Below are 24,798 nucleotides of genomic sequence, written 5' to 3'. Positions count from 1 at the left end.
AGTTTTAGGATAATTACATTAATATTTTATATATATGATAAATCTATACTTTCAGGGCTTGTCTCTGAGGTACTGAACAATTGTACATTTTTTAAAAATTTGAGATCATGAATTACCACTATAATTTTATAGTATGTAATAAGGGGGAAAAAATTTTTTTTAATGTAAAATACGTAAGAGAATAAGTTCACATAACTATCTTAAGCTCATTATGCCTGGATTTTCCTAGTTTATTTTTTTCTTTTGACACAATAATCTTTTGACAGCAGTATTATTATACTGTAAATTTTATGTTTTATCACTTGAAGTGATACTTTTAAGCTGAGTAATGTGGATGATTTCAGGTTATAAAAACAGCTGTAGAATCCAAACAGTAAAGGAATAATCAATACAGAATTAAAGAATAAGATATTGCTACAATCTCTATTTGAGTAGAATAAAACTATTTAAGTTTTTAAAACCACAGTCCTATTTTGATATCTCAAAATCTTCAACAGAGAATGACTCTAGTCTACTACAATACATTCTGGCTAAGCAGATAAGCACCAATTTGCTGCAAATCTAAATCACAAATGACATGTTTCAGTTTAAAACACAGAAATGAGTAATATAAGATTTCTCATACAGTAAGTGGTCAATTTTATGTTAAAAAAATACACATAAATACTTGATTTTGTCCTTAGACATTTATTTTCCTGTATTTGTCCACTAAAATCATTATCACTTCTGAATTAACCTCAGTGTACTCATCATTAAATCATTACAGTCATTCAATTTACTGGCTTGGAATTTCTTTCTTATTTGGAAGTTCATGTGGTTCTTGAAATGCCTGTTTTAGTCAAAATAATCTTCTATATCAATATCTGGATCTAGCAGATCTTCTCCATATGATGAAAGATTCATCTGATTTAGAATTAGGTTTTCAAATGTTTCTTCCAAATCAGTCTCACCAATTAAGACTGCTCCCATCACCCGTCCATTCTGCATGACGACTTTGACGTATTCTTGTCCTTTGGTACATCTCAGCATTAATTCATGATCTGAACCTAAACCCTGCGCATTGTACTTTCCCAGTAATACAACCTATGTATAAGGATAGAAAAAGATAGTGTAGTTGAGTACTAAAAAGGAAACATAATATGGTATTTTGTGTTATGCTATAATACCCAACAGAAAAATCTATTTATAAAATTTTACAGCTAAAAATGTCACTGTGGAGAGTCCTAAACACTACCACATGATGTACAGAGACATTAAAAATTTCTAGTGAGTACATTCTACAGATGATACCACCACACAATCTATATGAATATTAAAAATATCTAGTGACTAGATAAACAGGTGGGTTACAGACTATATACATTAGCCTGGAGTCATGGTTTAAAGATTTTAATAAGGAACAGAGTTAGATCTTTCATGGGCAAATTACTTGATCTCCTTCAGCCTTCTGTGTATATGTTTGTCTATGTATTTTCCTTATCTCTAAATTAGCAAGAAAAAACCTGCCTCAGAGTAATATAAAGAGAATAAAATGTATATGAAAGCTCCCGGTTCACTGTGTGTGATAGCTGTTAGTTCCCCTCAACAAAGAAAGGATGAAGCTCAAATAAAACTTAGAAATGTAGCAAAAGGGAACAAATCTGGAGAGATTTTTTTCCCCCTTAACTGAAAAGTAGTGTACTGTGAAGATGGGTAGTGATTATCAGATGATTAGGAATTAAGACCAGCAATAATACCAAGGTATTGACTTTAAAGAAATGATAGTTCATTTTTTATAAAACTATTAATTAAAACCATATAATTTTTTATTCTAGTGAGAAAGTTAGATTATCATATTTGGTTACAAGACTAACAAGCAGAAAAAAGGCATTAATTTGCTGATCTTACCTTATAGTTAAAAAATTTTGTTACATGAGCAAAAAGTTCAAAGCTGAAATCCATGTCAATAGAGTCTCCTAAACTATCTGCAGCCATGCACTTGGCTGCATACCATCCCATCTGTCTTGCCTGGGTCCACAGCCTCATCTGAAATAAGTAAAAAATGTGATGCAGTATCATTTTTCATTATCATTATTTAAAAAATGTTATCACTTTAACCTTGTAAGTTCCTTTAACGGGGTTCAGTGTCTGACAATACTTGAGATCAACTGTATTTAGCCATTATTCATCTTTGTCATAGAAGCACTCACCAATTCAAACCAACCAAACTGATTTTGGCATTTGTTAATCTATAAAAATTACTGCCTCTAAAATTAAAGGATGGCACTCATCAATTATCCATTTCAATACAATTTTTATTTAAGTATTACTAGACTATCTCAGGCTACAACAGGTGAGAACACAGTTTTATTACACCAGTCCCCCGGAAGTTTATTATGAGCATTAACAGAGATGCCAAACTATCAGTGAAAAATTTATTCTATTGCCTGTAACCCTCATCTTTAGACACTAGAAAGTTAGCGCCCCGTCCCAAGACATCATACGAGATTTCAGCAACTGGTTGTGGGCAGTTATTTAAATTTTTCTATACAATAGTATTAATTTCCCTTCTACTGTATTTTTACAGAATTTTGGGGTTTCTTGGTGTAACAGAATAGTGACCTTGGGAGTCACATAAATTTGAGTATCCATTCTCCTATACGTTGGCTAAGAGCATTGGGGCAAGTTATGTAAACTTTCCGAGCCTCGGTTTTCGCACCTGAAAGATAAATGTAATACCACTTACTCCTTGGCTATGGGCAGAATTAAACAGGTTATCCTATAGGAAGCGATTAGTTTTCTTTTACCCCTGTGTGTGTACATACGTACCTAATCTGTCTTTTTTATGTGTAAAAATAACATCATCATGGACATGAGCTTTGAACATTTCTAGTAAGAGTGATAGATTTTTATTTTTCATTCAGTTTTCCTTTTTTGTAAACAAGGTAGTCTGATGAAGGTGAGAGGCTGTCTATGGCAAGGGAGCAGAGTAAAGTGAGCAAGAGACCAAATAAAGAATGGTTAACAGAAGTGGCTCACAATATCACACTGCTAGGCCATTACCTAATAGATTCTAACCTCAAAATCCCTTGAGTTTGCATCTTGAACTATGTGAAACGTAGTGTCTTTATTGCTTCTGCAAATTGGGGTCTACTGGATTCACTCAAAGAGTCTTTTATTTTTGGATATTTTTTCCCTATATCAAATAATGACATAAATTACAGATATAATTTATCCTGGGGGGATTAAAATGTTAAATAAAAAAGCTCCATGAATACTAACTTCTAGCTGAGAATTTGTTGACAGTTAAGCCACAGGAAGGACATAAGGTAGATTGCAGAAAAGACTAAAAAAAGCTACTCTGAAGCATTTTAGAAAAAATTAAACAGGTTGAAGGCACTCTCTTGTTATTGATGATGTCTCTGCTGTATGTAAAACACACACACATACAAGAGTACAGCTGTCTCTTTAAATACATTTAGCTCTTCCACTACTTCACACTCGATTTACACTTAATGTGAGGAGCTAGTCTTTAACAAAGTTAAGTGTTGGCTGGTTCTTTTATCTGTAACCTCTACTTATGCTTCTATTCTACCCTGCACGTATGGGCTGTTGTCTATGATTATCTTCTTCAAGTATTTTTGTTCCACTGTTAGAAGGAGGTTGGCAACACTGTGAGGGCAGGAGGAAGGCAAAATCCAGTTCACAGGGGTCATAAGGCTGAGGAAGGCTGCTCACTGTAAGAACATCCTTCAGTAATAATTCCCACAGGAAGAGAAGAGGGTCATCAGGAACAGAATGCTTTATCTATATGGTTTATGATCTTGGTAGTCTGTTTTGTTTTTTAGTGATCTAAAGATACGCTGTCCTGTATGGTAGCCACTAGCCACATGTAGCTATTTAAATTAACTAAAAGAAGTGAAATTAAAAATTCAGTTCCTCACTCAGATTGGCCACATTTCAAGTGCACAAGAGACACATGGGGCTAGTGGCTACCATAGTGGACAACACAGAATTACAGAGGATCGCCATCATCACAGAAAGTTATACCAGACAGTGCTGATACAGCACTGGAGAAAAAGTAACAGCCCGTAATTCTTGTTAAGTTAAAAGATATCCTAGTCTATACACCACTACATAATAACTTACTAGAAAGGGAAAAATTGTTTAAAAAAATTTTTTCAATGTTTAACAATTCTTTGATTGCTTCCTACTTAGAGAAGCACTGAAAACTAGAAAGTTGGATTTGCTGGTAGCATCAGCTTTATTTTCCGATGGGATCTCTGATAAAAACGTGATCACATGGGCTGGCTTACCTGCTGCCAGACCGGGCTTGGGTGCCAAGATGCAGTGCAGATATCACCTGCGGCATAGATATCAGGAAGCGACGTGTGCATATGATCATCCACTTCCAGGCCACCATCTTGTGCTAGATTAAACTAAACAATGTTCCTCATAAACATAAGTGGTAAGAAAAATGAAATACGATTTTTTCATTCTAAAGTAACAGAACAAGTCAAATGTTTACACCTTGGTATTCTGATGTTTAATTAGAAAGTGAAAAACAGCTGCAAAGTTTAGACACCTAAGCTGAATTTTCAGCAAATCAAATTCCTAGGCAGACAGACTCATATAATTCTTAGAATTTCAACATCAGAACACCTAATAACCATCTGATTACTTCACCCATAATTACAAGACTATTCCTTTGGTTTTTTAAAATAAGATTTGAATGCTAGAAAGCAAATAATGCAAGATGGTTTCTCTAAAAGAATCATTTTTAAGAATTTATAGGCAGTGTTAGTCTCTTATCAACCTTTAGATAAATGAATTGTGCATTATGTCCCATTAATGATGGCACTTATGTTGGGGTATTAACTGCCTAAGAATTTTAAACAGTGAAAGATACTGAAAATCAAGACATGAATATAACTATATTGTTTTTGGCCATCTTCAGTTATAGTTTTGTACTAAAACAATAATTATTCATGCTTGAGAATTAGAGATCTCCATAAAGAATTAAAACTTTAAAATATCTATAGCTGAACAAAAAATTTTCCTTACATTGTTGCCATGGACAAAAGGTTCTATATTTGGTGTAACTCCTGTAGCACTGACAATGAAATCACAGCCATATATCTTTTCATTGGTCAATTCCACATATACTGGCCACATCTCTTAAAAAAAAATTAAAGACTTTATTCTCAAATATAATCACCATCAACGATGTCCACAGTATTACTAGAAACCATAATGACTAAAAACCAGGCAAACGAGATTAAACAACTCTACTTAATTTTTACAAAGTACATTTGCTAAAACACTTTTTACTCATTCATTCATCTTAAACTAATTGTGCTTTACAAACTTTCCTGAATCACAGCAAACCATTTTTTAGTGTAGAAAATATCATCTCCTTGTTTTTGTTCTAATTATAAACCTACAGCATTCTAAATGTTATTCCATCAAATTTAGACATAATGCTATTTAACAAAGTAAATTTAAATCATTAATCCCTTTCTAAATTATTTCTTTAAAAATCTTTACTTATGGTTATACTTTACTGAGCGTTTAGTCCAACTAAGTTATTCATTTTTCAGTATTTTTTCCTCATTATTCATAATCAAATTCTAACACTCCCTTTCCTGTGGAAAAATTCAGACTTCAGAACAGTGAAATGTCTCATATACCAGTCTGGATGAGTGTATGAGTGTATTTCTTCAAATGATGTAGTTTTCACAGGAGGTGGAGTTAGGAGATCTGTGTCTTAATCCTAAATTTATATATTTTTCTGTTTGATTTTGGGGAAGTTATTTCACCTCTAAAAGCTTCAGGTCTTAAACATTTTTGTTTGTTTTGCTTGGGTTTAGTCTGTAAGATACTGTGATTGACTCACTTACGATGGTTAAAACACCATGAGCCGTATGCAAAATGTAAAGCCCTAAGAATAAGTTGTGAAAATGAAATGACATATTATTAAGCTATGGTTTTATTTTGTCTCTTCATATTTAGATTGTATATGGAAACAAAGTTTTTAAATATAATATAGCAAAATTACATTCTTCTTTTAAACAAGTGGTTGTTTATTTTTCTTGTTTCGTTACTTACCTTTATCGGTTGTTTTAACCAACTTATTATGATGGTCTCTTGGAAAAATCAAGGACTCTTTTTTCAAAATTGTAAATTCTTCCTGAAGGTAGATTTTCTTTACTTCACACATGGTTTCAATGTGAATCTTATGAGAAAACTAAATTAAAGAAATACTGGTCACCATCATACTTCCAGAGAGAATGACTTGGGTTGGATAATAAATAAGAAATTTATAATACACTTGTAGAAAATAATATATACAAAAAGTAATTCTTACACAGTAAAACCTATGAAAGTTGGAAACTTTGGAAGGCAGAAACCTGTCAGAGAAGGATAACTCTAATATTTTCTACTAAGAATGACTGAAAAGTGGTAAGACCGCACCCTGTCAAGAGCAGAAACCTTGCGAGACCCAGAAAAACAAGGCAGTCCCTTCGAGTTCCAGCTCTCACAGGTTTCACTGTGGTCCAAATGACAATATACTGGATGCCCTAAAACAAGCCTCTAAATTTCTGTGCAGGAAAGGAATAAGCAATAATTCATTTAGTACTTGAAATTTAGTACATTCTTTGGTACGTAGTACCAAGGCTATACTTTTTATTCTAAGCCTCACAGATAATTACAGAAAATGCATATATTTAATCACAACTGTTACAAATTATGAAAACCTCCGGAGGGTACAGCCATGTCAACTTACTGTTGTATCCCAAAACCTTAGTGAAGTGCTAGTAAGCTGTTGAAATTTTCAGGTTAAAAATACTACTAATCTTAAGATCTGAGGGGGCAGAAAGAAATCATTTTATACAATGTGCATGGCAGAAAGTAGATAAATGATGAAGCCAGTCCCCTCCCATCTACCTGAAAGGCTGAAAACCTCTAAAGACATAATACACAGTAATGAAGGACTGCATGTATGCACTCTTAAAATATTTAAATATCATAGCCTTTTAACAGCTATTAAAATATTAAGTAATTAAAAGGAGTAAAAACAAGTCATCTGTTTATAGTCACTTAGGATATTAAGGGTGTCTCTGATTTAGAATCCATCTTGTTCCAGTTACCATCGAGTCAATTCCAAGTCATGACGACCCCATGTGTATCAAAGTAGAAGTATGCTCTAAAATTTTCAATGGCTGATTTTTTGGAAGTAGATCACTAGGCCTTTCCTATGAGGTGCCAGTGGATGAGCTTGACCCTTCAACCTTTTGGTTAGCAGCTGAGAGTGTTAACCATTTATACCACCCAGGGACTCCAAACTGTTAAAATATTTCAAGTTTACATGTATCTGAAGTGACCTTTGAGAAAAGATAAAATATGACAGGTGTATTCACTGTAACCTGGGTATGGAGGTCTCTATACCTGGGGAGTTATAAAAAGAAGACTGAGAAACAGTTTTAGATGAATTTGATATTCACCTGTCTTTGGTGGGTAACTGGGCCAAGTGGCTCTGAAGTCCTTTCCTAGCATTACAGATTTTAAATAAAGAGACCTAGCAATTCTTTGACTCTATTTTTAACCAGTCTTTATCACACAGTTCAAGATTTAAAACTGCATTTAGATATGCTTAATCAGCATATGAAAACATACCTCTTTTGTTCCTTTAAGATTCAAGCCTTCATGCCAATCAGGTCCCAAGGCACTGCCTACATTACTAGCCTTAGCTTTGGTTTTTGCTTCCTTTCTCTTTCCTGAGGAGATAAAATCAATTCAAAATTCAAATGATGTAATACAAATTGCCAGGCAGAGAATTACACCTACATTCTGAAGCTTTTAGGTAATGTAATGATTCTCATATAGGATGACTAAATTATCTGTATCAGTGACTTTATTTGTTGTTTTGTGATGGAGAGCTGTAAGATGATCAATATTTTAATTGAGTGCTGAATACAAACACAACATATTTTATGGATGCTACATACAGTGGTTAATGTGAAGGGAAAGAAAACAGCCATCACATTTTCAAAATTTTGTAACTTTTAGCACCCCCCAAAACTTAAAAAACTCTTGAATTTTATATGCCGAAAGTTTAAAAAAAAAGAAAAAAAAAAAAGCTCTTACAAACTTAAAAACTGTGAAACTGTGAGGCTTGTATTAATTTTTCAACTCACTGCATTTTTCATAAAATTACCTTAAGTGCTGCCTAGCTGTAGCGTCTTATCGCAAATATTGCAAATATGCAGATGGGCTGGTTTATTTTAAATCACGTAAAGTTTCCAGTTTTACTTATACATATTTTGCATAAAAACATATATGTTCTAGAAAATCTAAAAAATTCATCCAAGGATACAGAAATAAATATCACCCACCTTTCTATCTCCTAAAATAATATTTTGCTAAGTTTTCTTGTAAAAAGGGAAGTTTCATCTGTGAATTAATAAGTCAGATGCTATCTTTACCTTCAGTTGTGTACCTGGTTCTCTTATGTGCAACATGAGCCTCTGATTTTTCAGTAATGAGCTTTGAAGTAAAAAATTCTGCTGCTCCTGCATCGAAGAATGTATTTCCAATATTCTTATCTTTTACAGCCCAAATCACTTCACAGCCTTCAACTTCATACCTAAAAGGTTAATTAACATTACTTCCAGTAGTTTTAACAGTCCAAGAAGAAATATTTGCATCTAAATAACAATTACCTACTGAGGCAAAAGTGAAGAAATTATTTTAAGGCAAACTGGGAAAGAACGATTATAAACAGATAATAAGAGTTACAAATAGAATAAATACTAAAAGAAATTTAACCAGTTTACTAGAAGGGACTAATACATGTATTGAACATTAGGTAAAATTTCATCACAATGAATATCATTTAAAAATATTCAATTTCCACAACACAGCTATTATATCAATGTCACCCAGGTTCCTCAGTAGTAAACAATGTTTTGTTTGTCTGGTTACAATATAACCAATAATAGATGGATGAACGGAATATAGCAACAATATTGAGAAATGTTCACTAGTTTGGTAACAAATGGTTTATATACTCAAAACACATTCTGGAAGGGGACAGAAAAAGGAGAGAGTGAGTGTTTTAAACTAAAATCTTAACTTTGTTATAAAGAAACCATTACCTCACAATTCCTTTCATCTCAGAAGTTCCAAACGAACTAGCCAAAGAAAACGCTAGTTCACAGAAAGATCAAGGATCTTAGAGGAAGCTAGGAATGGTCATGGTATATATATATAAGCCACCTTCTGTTATTGTTAATGATCTAGCCAGAGCTCCTGGGCACCTGCTGTTTTATATCTAGGTTTGAACACTGAGAATGTGGCTTTCTGAACGATAATTATCTCACAAATCCCTCCCTCCCCCCGAAGTCTGTTATAATTAGTGGGCTAATTCTATACTAGCTGCTATTGATAACTGGGTGCAACTGGTGTAAACTGGGACTATCCTGGACAAACAGGACATTTGGTCATCCTAACTATAATAGGCTTTTATTTGAACTTACAACAGTGCATTAATGTTTTATTTTTAACATTTATTTCTGGTACAAAATACTGCCATCTTTATTTCACAGCCCAATACAATACAGGTTAAATGACTTTTCAAGGCTCATCAATAAGTAGATGATAGAAAAAAGGAAGCTTAGTAGATCTGACTGCAGGTCACCTTATGTTTGTGCTTTTCAGCATATGGTAAAGAAACCCCTCGCTTCATCCAATTAGCTTTTATTTTTGCTGCTCTTCTATTTGCCAAAAAAGAACATTTACAGTCACTAAATCTCAAATTATTTGGAGAACATTCTATTTTATGTTGCTCAGATTATATATCATTGCAAATCAGCAAGAAGTAGAATACAGGTAGTCCCCGACTTAACGATGTATTTGAGTTACGATGAACCGCCCTTATGACCTTTTGTACGTCTTATCATTAGTAATATGTACTACGTACAATGTTGCAGTGTGTTATTTGCTGATGTTATCCTCAAATGTTCACCCACAGATGTTCAAAGATCATATTTATAAAGACATTGATAATAAAAGGCAATAATAATGAAAACTAAAAAAAAAAGAGAGAGGTACTCGATTTACGTCAGAACCGACTTACAACAATCATCAGAACAGAACCCAGTCCTAAATCAGGGCCTACCTGTATACACACATTTGGTAATCAATTTTGTATTTCAATATACATATAACCGTTGCCATTGAATTGATTTCAACTCATAGTGACCCTATTAGACAGAGCAGAACTGCCCCCATAGAGTTTCCAAGGAGCGCCTGGCAGTTTTGAACTGCCGACTTTTTGGTTAGCAGCCGTAGTACTTAACCACAATACCATCAGGGTTTCCAATATACATAATGTGATCATGAAATGCTTCCCTTAATTTTTATAAACTGGAAATTCCTCTATTACTACCATCTTTCACATTTTAAAGTAATCTAACAGTATTAAACATATCAGTGTAGTTTAAAATACTGATGACTGACAGGCCACAGTTATAAGTAACCACTACAAGTAACTCCTGTACTTGCTCTGCCTCATAGAACATCCTCTAATCCTCTCACCCTAATGTATACTGTGCTGTCAGCACTATGCACAGACAACAGTGAGGTATTACAGTTTTGTGAAATTATGAAAAACTATGTTTGAAAAAGAAAGGATTAACCTGCACTTGGAAAGAAGAGATATAACAGAAATAAAAGGAAAATGAATAGGATTAAATGTTGAGTTTAGACATTTTTGAACATTAGAAAGCTTTTAAGTGTAAATAATTATAATAATATTAAGTTATACTTTTGGTTATAGTCAATGGAGAAAATCTGTCACGTGTACACAAGGATTTGAAGCCCTCTTACAATACATCTGCACCTTCCTGCTGTTGGCCCACAGTTTAGTTTTGACTCTGATCTTCTCTCTCCATTTCTCAGTACAATACCACAGACTTCATAATCACAGTAATGATGAACTGCCACCCCTAGTACTCAGGCAATTTAAGAATGCTTACAGGCTTCCACTGGGACTGACCATCTACTAAAAGAGAGGGGCAAAAACTTAAGTCTGAGAGTTGGGATGGATGAAAGTTAACAAAAATAGGGCTTGGACAGATTCCTTATTTTGATACAAATTTGTCCTCTTTGTGGCCTGACCCAACTTTCTGGCCTGAAGAATGCCCAGACTATTCCACAACAGCCATTCAAAGGAAGATAACATCACAAAGGTAAGTGAACCAACGCTCTGCAGATGAAGTTTTTCAAACTCGAAACAGACTAAGATGAAAATACTTCATATTAACAGTTTGTTCATTCTTCCCAAACCAACAGCTGGGAGTATCACATATCCTAAAACAGGAGTCACAAGTACTCATGTTTTCATGGGCCATAAATGAGTCAAGCAGGATGGATGTGAGTAGTAAAAGCAGCAGGGCCTATGACTACAAATCTCTAATAGTGTACACAGTTATTTTAAAACACTACATGCTTATAAAACACAGCAATGGAACAAATCTGGCCAGCCACCACAGGTCTAAAGCATTCCCTAAAAGGCTTTATAAGAAAATCCCTGCAACTATGGATTCCATGAAAGCTAAACAATAAAGTGGGGTTTTCTCTTTGAAAACTGTATTTATCTTTTATTTTCAGGCTATCAAGATGTTTTCTAGTCTGCCAATAATCACATGAATCAGAGTCATTTGTAAATAATATTTAAAAATACATACTTACACTAACTCCAGTGCAATACCACCGTTCCCTATGACCATTATTCTCTTAGCTTTAGTGAGCTGTTTCTGAAATTCCTGTATTAGAAATAAAACAATGAGATAGTATTTTGTAATAGTGGGCAATAGCTGAAGAAGCTTCACTGATAATGTTCTAGAAAGTATTTTTATCTAATTTATAAAGGAATAAAAAAATAAATCTACTTTGCCAGGATGTACCCTCCCAATTAACATTCCAAGTATCCCCTGCTTTTTGAAAGTTCATTTTACAACACTTTGCTTCCACAAAAGACCTAAATTAGTAGCTGTTTTCGCTAATGGCAAGAAATCCAAAGAGGATTTTCACTTTTACGAAAAAAGGCAAAAAGCAGAAATAGTGTTCAGCGTTTGTTTTGCAGCGAGCTGTTAAAGTGGCAATGAGCGCCCCGAGCAACTAGTGGCTTCGCCAAGCTCCTTCCTGGGAATGACACTCAGCATCAAGCTGCCGTAACTCTGAACTGTGTCTGTGAGCATCTGTGCTTGTTTATTTTGTTCCTCTATTAGAAAGATGTGTCCTCAGGTATCAGAAAAGCGTGACAGCGCTCATAAGGGTGTTACACTTAGCATAAAACTGGATGTAGGTTATTTCTGGTGTCTGGGAATGCTCAAAATTTTTTCCCATATAAATTAATGGTAATTGCTTCTTTGCGTTATGCCATTCCAGTTTACGAAAGGTTTCATAGGAACACTACTTTCAGATAGCGGGGAAAATCTGTATAAATGTTCCCCTTTGTGTTTCATCCCAACTTGCCTTCATTGCAATGCCTCTCTGATTTTCCTTGCCTTATATGTCATTATATATTTAAAAAAAAAAAAAAAATCACAACGAGCTTAGAGAAGCCTATGGTCATTCTTCTGGCTCCTTTAAAAGTACGGAATAATCCAATTGTTTCTGGATGACATGTGAACAACTACATTTCTCTTACTATGCAGTTACCATTTCTATTACAATGACCCTAAATCTTATTGTGATTTTCAATAAATCACCACTGAAATAGACTATTTAAAATTCTACAAGAAAGAAAAATTGAAGTTAATTTTAGTTGGTCTTCCTTGAGAGCAGTGAACAAGTGAAGGAAATCCATGAAAAACAGTGGCCGTGGAGCTAACAGCAATGAGTTTAAATTGTACTTGTGATAAACTCAGGAGCTACCTCAGTACAGGCGAATTACTTAACCTCTCGATCTGTTTCCTATTGGTAAACTGGGAGTGATAACTGTCACACAAGGTTACTGTGAGGATTCAGGGACTTCATGTATGTAGAGGGCCCAGCTGGAACACAGTTATGTGCTCAATCTTTGATGACTATTTTTGATACTATGAACCTAAAATACTTACAAGATAATCAAGTTCTTTCAGTTTTTCTTTAAATTCTTAATCAATTAAGACATGAACAGGCTGAAGGAAAACATTATCAATTTTCAAGAATGTAGAATATTATTTATATGAATCTAAAATCACCTCTTGGGGCTGAACAAAAACAACAAGCTTGAGGTAAGACAAAGTATCCTGATTGGAAACCAGGAAGAGTTTCTTGACAATAATAGTTAATAAATCCTGAAATAACTTAACCAAAAGAAGTTTACAGGGTTTCATATACAGAAGTTTCACCTGATTGGGATAGTTTATCACTATCGTACGGTGGAGCAATAAACCAAGTGACTTTTTCAGTTCTATGATTCTATCATGATTCCATACCACAAAGATCGTGCATCTTTTGAATATTAATTTCTTTGCTGGGAGTTTTGGATATGCTTTTCCCTTTTTGGAAAAAGATCATTACATTATTTATGTTGCAGATCACATACTCCCAATCAAAGTAGAGTAATATATATGTGCGTATTATGAATTGTAACATTCAATGCAATCATTACATCTGGGACATCTCATAATTCACAGCAGCATGAATAAAGTAACAAGATACGTTATCAACTAAAAACAAACTGAGATTGGAAGTAATAAAACATTATAACTACTTGAGAACTGTTTCTGGTTTATGGATCATGAAACAAAAACCTCTCTTCTCCTTCTGCAGTATAGGAATTAACATAAGTAGAACACTTTGATTCTAATGTAGACAAGTCTAAGGAATCCACTGTACTGCTTTAGTCTTCGTGTTCCCTTCCCATAACCCAACCTTAAAATGTTACCTGAGCACTGTCTGTATCACGGATTCCTAATACATAAGGATTTCCTTCACATATCAATTTTGGTTTAGCTCCAGCACACAGGCAGAGCTTCTTATATACGTGCTGGTTACCATCTTCTGTTAAGATGCACTGTGAAAACATACAACAATGAAGGGGGCAGGGAAACATATTTAGACAGGGTTACAATTTCACTTTAAATTAGAAACTCAATAAGACAAAAAGCAAAAAACATATTAAGGCTGCCTCTTGGTGGCACTCAGTATTTGTTAAACAGCAATTACAAAGCCAACTAAGCATGAGAATGCATTCTGTAATCCAGTGATTCTTAGTCATTTTAGGGTCATGAACCATTCTGACAATGTGAGGCAAACTAGACTTTCTCCCCTGGGGAAAAAAGGTACATTCACACAGCATTTAGCATAAAACTTCAGGGAATCTCATGATGTTTGGAGAGGTATATTGACCTCAGGTTAAAAACTACACTTTCTGAAATTTTAGAATTGAGCATTCTGATCATATTATATACCTGGAGCAGGCCTTGATGAACATCTCTAATATTAATGGAAGTTACTGAAAGAAGAACTAGTGATTCTAATCATACCATACCTTAACATCTATTATGGGTACAAGGAGGGACTCTGTGGTAGAAGAGGCTATGTCTTTTTAATCTAAAAAGATTATGAATGCTAAAAAAACAGTATTTATATTCTTAAGTACAAATAACAATTTACCAGCAAACTAAATGCTCTTTTGGGGATAACACTTTAACATAAAACATGTTACTCTTCAATCTTAACATGTATTGGCTGTAAAGTTACTTATATCACTTAATTTTTAAATAACATCAGTAAGTCTAAAAATACATATTACAGATAAAACATTGTTTTTCTTCATTAATACTGAATGAAAATTTACATGTAAATAGCAGCCTTTAGAAAAGATATAGATATATATAAGTGCATGCCACCATGAGTGACACCAGACTTTGTTGGAATGGTTTAGGGGTTAACATTTGTGCCATGTGTTTTATTTATAAAACTTGGCAAATCATAAGATAGGACTTAATACTCATTAAGACATGTGTTACTCAGCTAAGTCTTCATTTGCACAACAAATTCATAAAACCAATAATCTAACACAGTATAAGCTATAGAGAATTTTATACAAGTATTCCTTCAGAAAATTTGATTAGAAACTTATCTGACAGAAATAGACATTACTAATGGCGACCAAATTTTAAAAATAATTCTGCACAAAATAAATACTGCACAACAAACAGCACAAACACAAAAACCCTATTCCTTAGCTACTGCTAAATTTTTATAAGCAGACATGAAAGTAAAACACACTATCTCTAGTTTAGAATGTAAAGGAAGGATAGGAGAATGAAGACATGCATTTCATGTGGGATACTTTTCAAATGGTAATAAGCATTGATTCAAATGATCTAATATATAAATTCCATCACAACTCATTTGTGTACTTCTCAGAGCCCACCTCAATTTGAAAAATTAATTGACAGGGATGTTATATGGACTACTGCGTTAATAGTATAAGTATTAGCAACTTACTCTGGCTTTTGGATTCAGATTTCTTATTTTTTTTCCCTCAAAAATAACTCAGTACTTTCTCACTTTTTTTCCTAAATTTGTCTCAAATGTGGCATGCAGGCATTTTCTCTCTAAAGGGAAAATTCATCAATTAAAACTGCCTTAGAGAAACAATTGTAAATCTTACTTTCCCTTTTGCTTAAAGCTCATCTGAGTATCTTGTAAAGATGACATCTGACAACATCCTTATTCGTTCTCGTGTCCAGTGAATTAAGTCTTGTTGAGTTTATAGCAGACTCTCCCTCAAATCTGGGCCGCTCTTTCCATTTACATTATCTTTGTATTAGGTCAGGTCTTGTATCATCTCTGAGCTACTGCCACTGTCTCTGACTTGATGGTTGGTCACCAGACACGCCCTTCACCCCAGTTCATCCCCCACATTGTTCTCAGACATATCTTCCTAAAACAAAACCTGTTCTATCACTCCTACCTACTTAAATCTCTTACAATTTCTCCACTGATTATAACATAAATCCAGCTTCTTAGCATGACGGAAGAAGCTCTTCGCAATTTTATTTACCTATTTCTCTAGCCTTGTCTGTCAATATCCTTTACTTTTCCTTACCACGATCGCTTTGACATCCTCACTATTGCATGTGTCCCTTTTCCTTCCTCCAAGTCTTTATAACAGGCAATCTCCTCTTTCTGTAATGTCCTCTTCCACCTGGAGAACTCTGAATTCACCTTTTCAAACCCAGCTTAAATATTACTCCCTCTGTGAAGTCTTCCCAGATCCCTAATATCAGAGCTCTCATCATATTTCAACAACTGTGAGTTTCACATGTCAGTATAATTGTACGTACGCATGTCTACTCCCTATAATACTGACAGCTCCCTGGAGCTCTTATTTCTAACATATCCCAGCACCTAATGCAAGTGTCCAGAACACGGTGAACCCTATATAAACAAATGCTAATTTGAAACGTGAAACCTAAAATGCTGAACTAATTATGTAATCCCAATAAATTTGCAATAAAGTGTAATTTTTTTCAAATAATAATGGAAATTCATGCTATTAAACTTCACGTTAGCGACTTAAATGGTGATGCTGATGGTACTGGTAGGTGGAGTCAAAGGCAGGCAGGCAAAAGCTCACCACGATTTAACAAGGGAAAGCGTCACTCAGAAAAAAATAAATGTCTTACGTGCTCTTCACTCTTCAGTTGCTTTACTCCAGATTCTATAACCTTAATGTTGGGAAACCGGTTTTCTAACAGGGTACTAGGTTGTTCTTCAACATCAAATTCTTCTAATATTTTAGAAACCTGTATTTGATCAAAGAGGTACACTGCATGTTTTAAAAGTATTTTTCTTTCAACAATCTTCAGTAATAATAAAATACTTTCATTTGTTTTTATATACTACTATTTCATGTACATAAGACAGGAAAGTCAGCGACAGCATTATATACAGGTGAAGAGGACTAGACTCCGTGTACAAGACCTGAACTTCTACTACGCCTGGGCAAGTCACTAAGTCACTGAGCCTTAGCTTCCTGACCTGTAAACTGAGGACTGAACTGTAAAATAACAGCTAACTACCTACTTCCTCATTGTTATTTTGCAGATTTAATCAAGCAGCTTATCTATTTTCCTATCCTTCTCTACTTACTATAAAATCTTACTGTGATCTAATCTTTGGACTCTTCTTTCCTGTTCTCCAAAACAATGGACTAATTTTCTTTCCTACCCAGCTAAAATTCCATTTAATCTTTTACTCAAACCCTTTACTACTTCCTTGTTCTTGTATCCCTTAACCATTAACCTAAAAACCCCATCCATAGATTAAACCACCTACTTTCTCTACTCTTATTATACCCAGGCTTCTCCTTAAACACTGCATGGAAATCCTACTATATGACCCTAGCAGTTCTCAACCCTTTTGGTCTCAGGAGTGTAAAACTCTTACAATTACTGAGGGCCCCAAAGAGCTGTTGTTCGTGTGGCTTATTCTATTAATATTTATCATACTAGAAATTAAAACTGAGAAAAAGATCTAAGTACTTACAAATTATAAACCCAATACATTAAACAAATATACTTTTAATGAAAAATAATTACATTTTCCAAAACAAAAAAATTCAGTGAGAAGAGTTTTTCATTTTTTATCAATCTCTTTAATGTTAACAAAAGAAAGCTGCCTATCTGCTTCTGCATTCAAACTGCTGTAATATATTGCTTTGGTTGACATACATGAAGAAAATTTAGCCTCACACAGCTATGCAACTGGGAAAAGAATTTTAATAGCCTTTTCAGATAAGTGTAGGTATTCTCCTTTGATGCTACACTAAAACTAGACAAGTCATGGTTTTCTTAAAGATTAGTTACAGTGTGGAATTTGAAACCACATCAAAGAAATTTTTTATAGTCTGTTACTTTAGAATCCATTGGTCTGTCTTGCACACTGAATGGATCTTACAACATCAAGCAGTGGTCATCCGGAAATGTTGATTCACTGAATTATGCAGATCTCCCAAATACTGACATATTTTAAATCAACACAATATCAAAAAAATCACATTACTATCACCAATAATCTCATTAGAAAAGTCTTAGTACTGGGAGGCTCACAGTAGAGAATATAAGTTTTCCAAAAGTCTGATTTTTTGCAGAAAGCTCTAATTTTATCATTGGTAACAAATACTGCCAGTTATTTTGCCTGAATGCGGACTTCGTTCATTTTCCAATCCTATGTAACCACTTCATCATACAGAATGTTAAAAAAGATATGCACTTAAGAATCAGGGTTTAATAAAATTAATACTTTTTGCTTCTTTTTTTTTTTTTTTTTTTTAACTGTGAGTGTGCAGCAGTCAAAAACACAATGACACTGGCACAATTTGGTTGCCACTGTCTTAATTTGTGCTAAGGTACTAGCATTTTAGCCATCACTGCTTTTGTACCATCAGTGTAAAGGTCAAAACAGTGAAAACACCAAATAATATTTTAGTAACATCTTCCATTGTCTTGGTGACTTTTCCAAATTTTCATCATTCTAACACTCCCCAGCTATATCCCATCCTCTTCATTCTTAGCAAACCACCTTATTTCTAAGCTCAAAGAGACTACTAAGAACTCTTACTACTTCCTCAAACAATCTATAAACTCTGCTCTAGTCCACCTTCCTGGACTCATTCCTCTCTCCCACCTTTTCAAGAGAACTTCATTAATCTGTTCCGTACCCCATCACTTCTCACTTCTTCAGGTCTCTGCCTTATTACGTATTTCTTGCCTTTTCCTCTATTTTCGGTCTTCCCACTAGTTTATTACTTTCAACAGGTAACATGTTCTAGTCTTTTCCATCTTAAAAGAATACAAGGCCCCCTTAATGCTAGGTCCTATGTCTTCTTTTTGCTGCCATTCTGTCTTGTCTTTTTTCATAGCCAAATGGTAAGAGAGATGTTTATGTTTACTGTCATTTTACAGTTACCTCCCATTAGTTTCTCAAAATAGTGTCTCAAAGTCACTAATGATTTTCTAGAAATAGGTACTTTTGAATCATTATCTTGCCTGACTATTCCATAGGACACTGCACTCAATTAAGTCTTGTGGAAAACATAAGACCCAGCTAAATATCTTTGTCATATGTATGTGCTTTTAGTGTGTAATTAAATATATACTTTTTAAAGAGATTATTAGCCTAATTTGTTCATGGTTCTCTCAATCCTGTAACTCTTTTGGCTGTACCTCGGTAATAAGATATCTAAGGTACTAAGGCAGGTTCTAAAGGGGTAACATAATATGTGGCACTAAATCACCCTTCTTTTTAGGGGTTCACATGAGAAAGTTATGTTCCAATATTAATGTATTATCAGGGAACACTTGTATTAAAGACTATGGCAGTAGTCTTCACTGAAGTATGGGAAGAAAATATCAGAACTTATGTTTTTCAACCTTTTTTTTTGCATAGGCTTTATAACATCAACAATTTTAACACTGTAATACATGTATCTAATTTATAAATAAATAAATATACATATATTGGGATAGGAGCCCTGGTGGCACAGTGGTTAAAGCACTCAGCTGCCAAATGAAAGGTTGGTGGTTTGAACCTACCAGCTGCTCCATGGGAGAAAGATGTGGCAGTCTGCTTCCGTAAAGATTTACAGCCTCGGAAACTCTATGGGGCAGTTCTCTGTCCTATAGGGTTGGTATGAGTCAGAATTGACTCAATGGCAGCGCACACACTGGGATGTGAGCTCAAAGATTTTCTACAGGTTGGTGCAGGATAAAAAAAGTTGGGAGACCACTCTCCTATGAATCTATCATCCAACTGATCTTACGCACCTATTATAATGTGTACCATAAATTCATGAACTTATAGTAAAGGGTTCTGAAATGCTTATTATACATTTGAAACGTAACCTGTTAAGTATAAACTTGGTTTACATACACACACACTATATATATAAATATATTTGTATTCATATTTAGATTTGAAGACTAAGGTGCACCTGACCCAAGTCATGGTACTTTCAATCGCATCATATGCATGCAAAAGCTGGACAATGAATAAGGAAGACCGAAGAAGAATTGACACCTTTGAATTGTGGTGCTGGCGAAGAATACTGAATATATCATGGACTACCAAAAGAATGAACAAATCTGTCTTGGAAGAAGTACAACCAGAATGCTCCTTAGAAGGAAGGATGGCGAGACTGTATCTTACATACTTTGGACATGTTGTCAGGAGAGATCAGTCCCTGGAGAAGGACATCATGTTTGGTAGAGGGTCAGCGAAAAAGAGGAAGACCCTCAACAAGATGGACTGACACAGTGGCTGCAACAATAGGCTCAAGCATAACAACGATTTTGAGCGCAGCGCAGGATTGGGCAGTGTTTCGTTCTGTGGTGCATAGGGTTGCTATGAGTTGGAACCGACTTGATGGCACCTAACAACAACAACATTCAGATCTGCAAAGCACCTTTTCTCAAAATAATCTTAATGAAAATTTTCTAAGAAGTAATTGACATATATGGATTGAGTGAAAGGAAAAGATAGGAGGGAAAAAAAAGAACAGAAATTAAATATCATTCTAAGCCCTTTCGGTATTCAGTTTGAATCCTTCTAAACTTCAAGCTTTGATTTTAAAATAAATATCAAAAGAAGATTTGTCATTTTAAACAATGAAAACAACACAATTACCCTAATTGCTAAGCGAGTTATTGTACTTTTTAAGAATACTAAGAAAAGTTATAAAGGTTCTTACCTGCTTGAAATTTGTGACTGCTTTAATAACAGGAGAAGCTGTTACCAGGAGAATATCTTCTGATGGAAAGTGAACAGCCAACTTGTTTTACAAAAGTAAGAGAAAAAAATATGATAAATGAATTTAGGTATTGGTATATATGGTGTGGGGGTGGGGTGTGGATAATACAATTTCAATATTGTTATTAACCTAGGAAACTAAAAACTCACTGTTTCTCATCAAAGTCTTCATTATCCTGAGTCTTTTTTACATTTATGGAGCAATGGTAACATTAAACTCTGATATTGATTAAAAAAACGAATATATGTTTACACCAAACACTAACAAAGATCCTCTGTAGAAAAATAGTAATATAAAGAGGTATCCCTTATTTACTTGAAGTATTTTATATACCAATTTAATCATGCAGAGGATGAGAATAAAGTATCTTCCCAATTAACAGTTAAACCAACTCCTATTTACTTTTAAATAATACTAAAAAAAAAAAAGGATATTTTCATTTTCCTTCAGTAGGATGAAATTACAGCAAATACTTTAAAAAAAAAAAACTTAGAATCTTAGCTTCATTTTCTCAAGTGCTTTGTACTCCTATTCTGCCCCTTACAAACAGCCAACCAGGTTATGTTTTGGGAAGACATAGCTATTTTAATAATAGCTTTAACAAAATTCAGAGGTTTAACTTGCTATTGTCTCTTTATTTTCCTCTAGTTATAACCTCTCTTCCTGACTTTAAAATTTCTTAAAGGCATTTTCTGATCTCACTATCCAGTTCCTCAACTCCACCCACCTTGATTATCTGGCTTCCATCTCTAATATGGAATCCCCGAGTAGCACAAACAGTTACATGCTTGGCTACTAACCGAAAGGTCGAATCCATCCAGATGCCCCACTGAAGAAAGGCCTGGTGATCTACTTCTGAAAGATCACAGCCATTGAAAACTCTATGGAACACAGTTCTACTCTGAAACACATGGGGTCGCCATGAATCAGAATAGACTTGATGGCAACTGGGTTTTGTTTTTGTTTTTAATCTCTAATATACCACTAAAACTGAGCAGGTTCAAGTACTCCATACACCCTTAAAACCCATCAGATTCTTTTTAGTCTTACCTCATTTGAACTTCTTATAATACTGGCATTTATCACTCTCCATTTTGAATTATTTCCTTTGCACATTCTGTAATTTATCTGTTCCCATTAGCTCAGGCCCTCGAAACTTTATACTACTGAAATCACTTTCAAATTGGCCTGCCAGTCTCATAAATTAATCAGCTGCCCCCACCTCAAACACGTTGTAACCAGTCATCTTTCAAAACTTCTCACTGCTCACCTCACTCCACTGCTCAAAACCATTTGACTACTTACAAATTCTCATAAATTCTTAGCATGACTTATAAGACGCTTTATAATCTAGTCTCCGCCCAGCCTTCCAGCTTCATCTCTGGTCACTTTTCCCAAGCACAATGTTCTTTAAGCCTTGCTGCTCCCAGACGATGCCATGCTTTTTCACCAGAGGTTATTATACTGTTGTCTCCATTTGGAACGTCTTTCTTTCCCATCTACCTGCTGAACTTTCATTCTTCTATGCTGGGATAAAATGACACCTCCTTTAAGAAGCCTCCCCTAATTCACTCCATACCAATTCCACAAGCACCCTAACACAGCAGTTAACATTGATGAAATGGTTTCTTTACATATGTCTCTTCCACTAGATTGAGTCCCTAGTAAGGAGGTGCTATGCTCTCTATCTATATTTGAGTACCTAGCCCTTAGAACAGTGCCTGGATCATTGGTGTTTACTTGGTGAATAAATGGAAATGGAAAATACACATCCAAAGATTAAAAATTAAAAACAAAGCAAACAAAAAGCCCTTGAGTTGCTTGCTCTATTTTTTGACATTAGTGTTTGCTTATGTTTACTTTATAACAACAAAATAATTTAAGCCTCTCTGGAAGCCAGATATACATACACTGAATATTCGTTATAATCAGAAAAACATCTCCTAACTGCATTTAACCCCTTGCTGGTTGCTGTACAAAACATTAGTGGAGTTCTATCTTGGAAGCTCAAAGTATAGGAAACTTATGCAAGCGCTTCTGTACCAATTAGTTATGATGCACTAAAGATGTGGCACCTATTGGGCAGATGAATTCAATTGGCTATGGCAATTAAGGGGGCTGACTTTTCTGTACACGTAGTTACAAGTGCTCTGGTATTACCAGGACCACAGTCTGGTTTAGCCAGGTTTGGTTTCAACACTAATTATTTGCTCCCCACCTCTCCTCCCTGCGTTTTAGGCGAAGCCTGCGAAGTATTAATAACCTCATCTGAGGTGCACCACGCAATTTCTAACATCGAGGGCGCAAGGAGACCCAAAACAGAAGGAACCGGAAGAAAAGAAGGGCAGGGAGGGAGGCTTCGAACGCTGCTGCTTTAGGGGTCGGGGAAGAGGCGGAGCCGCCTGCGCGCCCGCCCTACCTGCTCCGCACAGGTGACTCCCGCGATGCCGCCGCCGACCACCACAAACTTCCCCGCCGTCGGGGGAGGGCGCACTGCCTCCATGCTCTTAGACTTCTGTTGGTTTACTGAATACCATAGGGGAGCGGCTGTACTTCGTATTTCAGGAAAGGCAGCCGCCCCGACGCAGTCACTTCCGGTCCATGATTCACAGAATCCGATCTACGGGTGCCCAGGAGTCTATACTTAGTCTCCTCGCCGCTTGATTGCGTTTAGAAGAGTTTTGCGTTGTCGGTATTACTGAACTCGAATGCAGTTTTTCCTCGTAGATTTTATAAAGAGAAGACAGACAAAGAAAATGGGTTTTCAAAAGAGATTTGGAAAATTGCTTATCTAAAGACAAATGAGGGTTTTCACAGGGCATAGCATTTATAAAATCAGTGAATTGCTCTGAAGTTCTGACTCCTCGTTCCTGCAAGAAATTAGACATAGGCTCAGATCTGAAACTCTTAAGAGGTAGAAGGAGCCTGAGGGAACATCAGCCGAGCCCACCCCTCTCATTTTTCAGGTCAGGATACCGAAGCTTGTGGGAACCACTTTATTGTCATCCTTCACCGAACAGTCCAGCATTTTATACAGTATGTGTAGGAGCACATACTTTATGACATTAGTCAAGGCAAAATAACAATTGCTCTCTAAAAAGTTGTCATTTCCATGTACAAATTTAAGCTCAGCTGAAATTTCCAAGAAAATAGAGAATTGTTTGCCATTTTATCAAAATAAATTAACATTTCCTCCCAAGTTCCCAGTAAATAATAGCATTTGTAAGGCCTGAATGATATGTTCCTTGGTTTAACTTTACTGTTAATCTCTTATTTTGTGATACTCATTTGTTTTGAGAAGTGGCTAAATCATTATTATTTTTGCTATACTTACTGTTTACATTATTTTACTATTTCTATAATGCCTTTACTGTTTCCTATAACATTTTCCCAAGAAGATGTATTACGATATTAAGAAAGTATTACTTCTCTAAATGGCTCACTCTAAAACTATTAATGCCCCAGTGCCTCTTTAGTTCTTTAAACTCGGAGACTAACCATTCTATACGGTTATTCTATACGGTAGGAAAATCTACCAGTAACTAATTACTAATACCCATAGTAATTATTTTGCTTCCATTTAGTAAGTTAAATGGTAAGCAGTTAAACAAGTGATTCCAACTCCTGTTACTAATGTAGACAACCAAACAAAGCATTTCTAGGAGGAGGGGATAGTATTTTAAGCCCGTTTAAATTAGTCTAAATAGTGTTAAAAATAGAATTTTCACAGTATTAAATCTGTGTATGACTTGTAAGCTTTGTTTTACAGTTCTTGAAGCGGGGAATGTCTGATCTGAAAGTCAAAGACAAGAGTTCCGAAGCGAGGTACAGGCTTTTGATTAGCTAGTTTAAGTTTCTGTTTCCAGGAGAGTCAATACATTAACTTGGATTTTGGCTTCTGGGAAAGCTAGGCATTTGCATGAAATGGAAACTTAGATTTCGGTTTGCTGCCATGGGGTTTAGCACAAGTGACTCCATTTTTGGCCTAGTTTAGTCAGCTT

The 24,798-nt window shown here is 35.1% G+C and overlaps 1 protein-coding gene across 1 annotated transcript; it reads right to left on the bottom strand.

The window, feature by feature from the left end:
* Positions 1-290: 290 nt before the first annotated feature.
* Positions 291-23,422, bottom strand: PYROXD1 (pyridine nucleotide-disulphide oxidoreductase domain 1). The gene is made up of 12 exons (XM_004390627.2): positions 23,217-23,422; positions 20,738-20,818; positions 16,674-16,793; positions 13,919-14,047; positions 11,734-11,807; positions 8,466-8,626; positions 7,657-7,757; positions 6,088-6,226; positions 5,044-5,156; positions 4,296-4,418; positions 1,888-2,025; positions 291-1,083 (listed from the first exon to the last, which is right to left on the bottom strand). The coding sequence occupies exons 1-12, from the start codon at positions 23,298-23,300 to the stop codon at positions 835-837; spliced, it is 1,512 nt and encodes a 503-aa protein (XP_004390684.1). The 5' UTR covers positions 23,301-23,422; the 3' UTR covers positions 291-834.
* Positions 23,423-24,798: the final 1,376 nt, after the last annotated feature.

Source organism: Trichechus manatus, unplaced genomic scaffold, assembly GCF_000243295.1.
Source record: "Trichechus manatus latirostris isolate Lorelei unplaced genomic scaffold, TriManLat1.0 scaffold00313, whole genome shotgun sequence".
In the NCBI taxonomy this organism is placed as follows: domain Eukaryota; kingdom Metazoa; phylum Chordata; class Mammalia; order Sirenia; family Trichechidae; genus Trichechus; species Trichechus manatus.
Note: the sequence above shows the minus strand (reverse complement) of the source record. Positions and strands in the feature narration are given on the sequence as shown.

Excerpts from the sequence above, each read along its gene's own strand:
- PYROXD1 (XM_004390627.2), bottom strand. The coding sequence starts at position 23,300 with ATGGAGGCAGTGCGCCCTCCCCCGACGGCGGGGAAGTTTGTGGTGGTC. Across the intron at positions 16,794-20,737 it reads CAGTCACAAATTTCAAGCAG|GTTTCTAAAATATTAGAAGA; the intron begins GTAAGAACCTTT and ends GATCAAATACAG. Across the intron at positions 11,808-13,918 it reads GTGATACAGACAGTGCTCAG|GAATTTCAGAAACAGCTCAC; the intron begins GTAACATTTTAA and ends TTTCTAATACAG.